Source organism: Mangifera indica, unplaced genomic scaffold (genome assembly GCF_011075055.1).
Source record: "Mangifera indica cultivar Alphonso unplaced genomic scaffold, CATAS_Mindica_2.1 Un_0010, whole genome shotgun sequence".
Taxonomy (NCBI): Eukaryota; Viridiplantae; Streptophyta; class Magnoliopsida; order Sapindales; family Anacardiaceae; genus Mangifera; species Mangifera indica.
Window position 1 is genome coordinate 114,804 of NW_025401102.1, and position 6,342 is coordinate 121,145.

A 6,342-nucleotide genomic window follows, 5' to 3' on the forward strand; every position below is an offset into this window, starting at 1 on the left:
CTTCACCCAGCAAATGCATGCCATTGACATGCCCCTCGGCATGATGACCATTTCCATGAAAAAGGAGGCAAGGATGAGCTAGAGGGGGGAGAGGGGCCAGGGAGATCGCAAAGGAGAGAGAAAAAGAGAAAGTTCCATGGGAAAAGAGAAAGAGAGTAAAAAGGGATAAGGAAGTGAGGAAAGAAGAACCTGAACGAGAGAGAAGAGTTTGAGATAAGAAAGATAACAGAGGAAAAGATTGATTGCTAGATTAAAAAGCCCAAGTGGCGATTATAGATGATTGTTTCGAAAGGTGAAGGCATTTTAGCGTTTTTGGTATTGAGGTTCTAGGGAAGAAGACAAAGGAAAGACATAAAAGTTGTGTGTGACGGAGATGTGAGAGATGCTGAGCGTAGGGGAGAGATTGCTTGTCCAAGGTATGAGGGGGGTGGTGAAGGTACTGTGTTGGTAATATTTGTGGTGGGGTGTGCGGGTGATAGGAGTTGTAAATGGTTTTGGGCTAATTCCACATGACAATGATAATTAACAACGGTAAATTGTCGATGAATAAATAAACTTTTCAAATTTGAAGAATGAAAAAATCATTGATTCATCAAAGTTAGGCGGAAAATAGTCATTCAACTTTTTGTGCTTTGTAATATTAACAGTTAGGCACATACCTTTAGCTTTTGGTATGTATATTAAACGCTTGGAAGACATTCCACTAGAGAATGAATATAAATTATAAATTTAAAAGATTCAATAGTTTGAATGTGAATTAAGCATTTAACAAGAAGAGCGATTTTAGAAGGATAACTTTCAAATGATTTTTGCTCTACAGGCATTTAACCAGTCTATTTTGATTTACATTTTATAAAAATGATTTGCTCCCATGCTGTAAAACCCTCAATTATATATGCCAAAGTACTCTTTTAATGTTTTGGAAATAAATTGAGCTTTTAAAACATATGAAAGAAAGAAGAGCAATCAAAGCATAAGATAAACAATTGTTACATTAATAAGACCATCTATCTGAATTCAGATGAATTAACTTACAGTGAACTCAAACCTAACCAGCCACCATCATTTAGCTGGCTGCTTCAAACTCTGTAAATACAAGAAAACACCCAACTGCCTAACTACATAAACTACTGAGTCACAGGCACAGCAACCATCATCAGATTAAATACGCATCAACGGATGAAATTCTACCCTTTCTCTCCATTATTCGCCTGTGAATCTTCAACCATTCCACCCATCTCACTGTACAGTCGTTTTTGCCATCCTTGATCCTGCTCCATAGATTGCCCTTGAGAGAATGGATGTTCTGCCTCCTCTGCTTTCCAGTCAAGGAAAAAAGAAAAAAGATGGGATTTGTTTTTATCATCAATAACAAATGAATTCACTGCAAGGGAACAAATGCCATTACAGAAATAATAAGCTCAGATCAAAATGGCCGCAAGTTCTCATTTACAGAAAAAGGCCATTACATAATTGGAGAGTTATCAAAGGAAGCATTGGGATAAACTTATCTTCAAAAGAATTCACTTATAAATAACTGATTTTTCTTTTTTTACACAAATAATACAGATCAAAGCCTGAATCTTCGAAAAAACTACTACAATGAGATGATACAACAGAAGACAGCGTGCTTTTATTTCTTAACACTATAAAACATGGTTATATGTAATCAGTTATTACCACTCTCACCATCAGATGCATCTTCGAGCCTTGCAATTGCGTTGACTAGGGCTTGTTCATGATCCTTCATTTCAAAGAAATCATGAGAGTTGCATGAATTGATTAAAACACAGCTAAACTGTAGTGAGGGTCTTGGTTCATACCTTTAGCACTTTCATTGCTTTCTCAATTTCCAAGGGATCAGGATGATTAGAGCCAAAAACTTTTTCAACCTGTTCAAATGCACCACAATTAGGTAAAAAAGTCACTTCAGTTGCAAGAATTTAAATAAACCAGCTGCTTTTACCTCCTTGATTAAAGTATCTGTGTGAAGAATTTCAATATCACCCAAAGCTTTCTTCCCAATACCATTCACTGATAAAGGAAGATCTTTCTTGAACTGACCCTTCATGGTCCCTCTACCTCTTCCTGCCCCAGGAACTGCACCACCACGCACCATGGATTTCTTAATTCCACGTCCTGGTCCTGGGCGACCACCTTTACGAGAAATCCCCGGTTCATCAGCATTCCATCTGATATCTTCTGGTGATATCTACCATCATAAGACTGAAGATCAGTAGTGAGTAGGATTTGTAGTTCAGAAAGATGATAAAATTTGAAGTCAGATTTTTTTATCACAAACTAGTAAAACTGCAATAATTACTTAAAAGCCACCCTACAATTGACCCTAGCTTGGGACACAAAACTATATGTCAAATTGTACAAGTTTTTAAACTGCATAATCTACCACTCACTTCCTCTCATTTAGTATGACCAAGAATGTAATGCATGTTAATGATCATAATATAACAGAGGAAGATGTAAATACACTATTCTTTATGTTGCTATAATATATGTGTAATTAAAATAATTTATACACAACTTTTTTGTGATATGGTTCAAGACAACTATGTGAATACCATAATCTCTTATCAGAAAGGCAGAAAAAGCTTATTGGATAAAGCCCAGAGAAAATGTTTCTTTAGCATCCAACAGATGTTAAAAAAAGTGTTCTAAAAATCTACTCAAAACACTAACATGAATGTGTTAAAAATTGCACACAAATAAACAAGCAGGTACATATTATATATTTAGCAGCTAGGAGTATGACCCAATCTTACCTCTTTGAGATTGACCCATTCCCATGTTTCATTTGCTGTATTAATATCATAAACCAAAGCATGTCGCCCCTACCAATGTTGGGAAAATTGTCGGATTAAAAGAAGAATGTTATCATACAAACACCATAATCAATAAAATATACCTCAATAGGGTTGTAATCAGTTATAACGGCCTCATAGAAGTGGTTGTCTTCGGGCCACCTTGTCCAGACTTTTCTTCCAATTAAGGGATCATAGGTTGCAGGTTCAACAGTTTCATTAGCTGCAAAGACACCCGAAGTGCCCCGATTACCAACTTGGGCCCTTCCAGTAAGACCTGTAGATAACTGCATCGATTTCAATGGAGATGCAGCAGAAATGTACTCTGTTAGCTGAACAGTAACAATGGAAAACAAAGGAAACATCAATTTCTCAATTTTTTTGTTTTTCATATTGTAAAATATATGACTTACAGGTTTTGGTTTCTTGCCCCTAGGGCCTGGCAGAGGACCTGGTTTCATAGCAGATGAAGATGGCTGTATAGATGGATGCAAAGCAGGAGATGGTGCACCCATTGACAAAGAAGCTATAGATTGCGAAGTTTTTGGTTTCTTGCGGGATGCTGAAACAGTTGGACTTGGTGCAGGGTCATGAACAGGTGGGGGAATGCTTGGCATACCAGGCTGGAGGCCGCTTGCCTTCCTCCATTCCCTAATAGCATGATTGATTTATACTTCCGTGTTAAAAGCCAGAACTGATCAGTAAATGATTATGTATATGACAAAAGCTTCTCAGAGAGTATGTCATAATATAACCAGACCTTAATCTCTGAATGATGTCATCAGCATTAACCCTGGATAGAAGCTCCCTATGTTCCTCATCTGACACTCTCAACTCCTTTCTAAGTTCAGTAATTAAACTTTCTTTCTCCTGAAGGAATATAAAATAGAGGACCTTCAAACCTTCTTAATTTTACTTACACAACATAAACTGCATGAATTTGTAAAAAGAGGTTAATAGATACCCAAGTGATGGCATCAGATTGAGCTTTGAAGGCCCGAAGGACTGAACTGTATGCTTCTTGCTCAATGTTGTGGATCTGAGTTTCCATGTCATTCTGTGGCATTCTAGGCATTATAGCAGAACTTACAACTGCCGATCTTCCATTTCCAGCAGGGCAGCTCCCTCTTTGAAATCTATTTTGATGTGGAGGGAGGTCATCATCTGTTCCTGCAATTATTTCATAAAGAAGCAATTATTGGCTTTGTTTCTGATGTGTGGCTGCCAAACAAAGAAAGATTTCAATAGAAATTCTTCAGCCACCTTCACAGGCACATCTAAAAGGTTGATACCTAGAGCAATGTGACAAGAATGAAATAAAAAACAAGCTAATAAAAACTAATGCAAATTACAACAAATGCCAATTCCAAATATCTACTTGCAAGGATGGAACATAAAAAACTTGAATGAAAATACTTTTATTGCAAAAGGATTCAGCATCTCAAATGTATCTAAACTACTAGAAAGCATCTAATATGCAGCAACTAGCACAACTGTAGGCCAGATAATTACATAAAAGGATAAAACAATTGAAAATCTAGAGGCATATAAAATAATTCTAGAACTTCACAAAAAAAATCATTTTGAAGCTCTGTATGGTGGATCTGTGAAGAACATTGCAACACTAACCCTGACAAAACGTGAGATGACCAATGGCATTAATGAAAGTTCATTAAATAATTTATCCGAATCTGAAGACTGGTGACAATCAATAAAACATTTAAAGCAACTTGCCGCTTGAAAAAATAAAGCCTAAAAGCTGACTTCAAATGAACCAAATACCAACATAAATTAAACATTTTCCCAGCAATGTGAATGACAAATCCTGATTCTTAACATAAAAACTAATTCACGCAAATTCAAATTTCTATTACAAGTTCATAAAAGCAACTAGAAAATCTCTCGACTCTTCCTTAAGTCAAACTACAGAAATCAAACCCAACTTAAACCATGAATCCCTACTTTGCAAACTTGAGTTAGAAACTAGGATCTCCACCTACCCTTAAAATCTTCGTAAAGCGCAAAACTCATGAATTACGCTGCATTGTTAGTACTTTACAAATCTAATACCTGAAAACACTAGAACTTAGAAAAAAAAAAAAAAAAACTTATAAAATTTAGCTTAACTCACTACTGCTATCAGAAATATCATAGTTCATCTCTTCCCTTCAAATCAAATCTTCAGTAAACTCCACGCAAGTAGATGAAAATCAAAATTTCAACGTGTCACGTGATAGAAACAACTGAAATCAATTCAAAAAAACCAATTAATTCACGCCTTCGTTGACAGTTTCGTTCAGTTTAATTTTTAATCACTTTATTAAGCTAGAAGTTCACAATTCAACAAAACAATACCTAGAAAATCACCAAAAAACTCAAAAAGGAATTTATTTAAAAAAAAAAAAAGAAAAGAAAACACTCACCGCTACTATCGAAAGCATCATACTCCATAGCTGTTACTTTCAACAAAACATCGAGAAAAACACTTCAAATCAACTTAAGAGGAAATATTTGGCCCAAATTATCGAAAAATGCAAGCAATAAGCGCCTTTAATTTTCACAATTGAAGCGAGTATAGACCTAAGGAAGTGAAAATTAGGTCGAATTTTAACATCAATTCGAATTATGCTATCTTTTCCTTTCAAGTTTATGATGAACTGGGTATATAATTTGGGATTTTGATTGATTTGGTGAAAAAAATAAGATGTCTTGATTTGAGGGGAGGAAGAACGCGCGGACTTGAAAATAGTTTTAATTATTTTTTTCAGTTAATAATTGAATTTGAGTTCCGCCACATGAATTGAGTGATCGTTTTTAGAACGTGTTTTTGTCTTTTCTCTGCAGGACGCACAAGCACAACTCAACCATGAGACATCGTCTTTCTTTCTTTCTTTCTTTTTTTTTTTAAAATCTAATTTGACAATGGATGTGACAACAATTATTTACATAATTGTGTATACAAATATGAATGTAAATACATATATAAATAAATAAATAAATATTATTTTATTTTTAATTTAAAATTATTTAATTATTTAATAACATATATCAAATATATATTAATTTATATAATTAAAATAAATACGTATAATCTGATTATATAAATATATATGTTACATCTGCACAATTTTAATCTAGGGAGAGTTTATACAACATGTTTCATGGATTATACTGATAGGGTAGAAAAAAACTAAATAATATTTGCTTCTTCTTATCTCATTTTATAATTTCTGTTAAAATTCATTTAAAATTAATAAAATTTAGTTACCAAATTCATCGTAATCAAAGTAAGTAAACATTTAATTACGTTATTGCTTTTATTTTTCAAGAATTGATGTAAATTTGAACCCGAAATTTGAAGAATTCTGAGGGCATGCGTTTTTTGCTTATAATATATATAAAAGTCTAATTTTAATCTCCTTCTTTGATGAGTTTTTCATTATTATTGTGAATTTAAGTTAGGGATATAATAAAATGTCTAATTTATTAAGGGTTTTTGTGGATTTGTTTTAAATTTAAAAAA

General features: G+C 34.0%; 1 protein-coding gene across 7 annotated transcripts; it reads right to left on the reverse strand.

Annotated features, from left to right (window-relative positions):
• Window positions 1-974: 974 nt before the first annotated feature.
• Window positions 975-5,646, reverse strand: LOC123205629 (protein EMSY-LIKE 3-like). Of its 7 annotated transcripts, none has more exons than XM_044622635.1 (11): window positions 5,243-5,644; window positions 4,951-5,062; window positions 3,784-3,989; window positions 3,580-3,689; window positions 3,233-3,470; window positions 2,924-3,106; window positions 2,781-2,849; window positions 1,967-2,212; window positions 1,824-1,892; window positions 1,681-1,744; window positions 975-1,384 (listed from the first exon to the last, which is right to left on the reverse strand). In XM_044622635.1, the coding sequence occupies exons 2-11, from the start codon at window positions 4,976-4,978 to the stop codon at window positions 1,188-1,190; spliced, it is 1,410 nt and encodes a 469-aa protein (XP_044478570.1). In that variant the 5' UTR covers window positions 4,979-5,062; window positions 5,243-5,644; the 3' UTR covers window positions 975-1,187. The 7 variants fall into 7 exon arrangements, 6 of the variants coding, with proteins under 6 accessions (XP_044478570.1, XP_044478574.1, XP_044478571.1 ...); XM_044622639.1 differs by having other exon boundaries at window positions 975-1,315; window positions 5,243-5,635; XM_044622636.1 differs by lacking the exon at window positions 4,951-5,062 and having other exon boundaries at window positions 1,690-1,744; window positions 5,243-5,645.
• Between the last annotated feature and the right edge of the window lie 696 nt (window positions 5,647-6,342).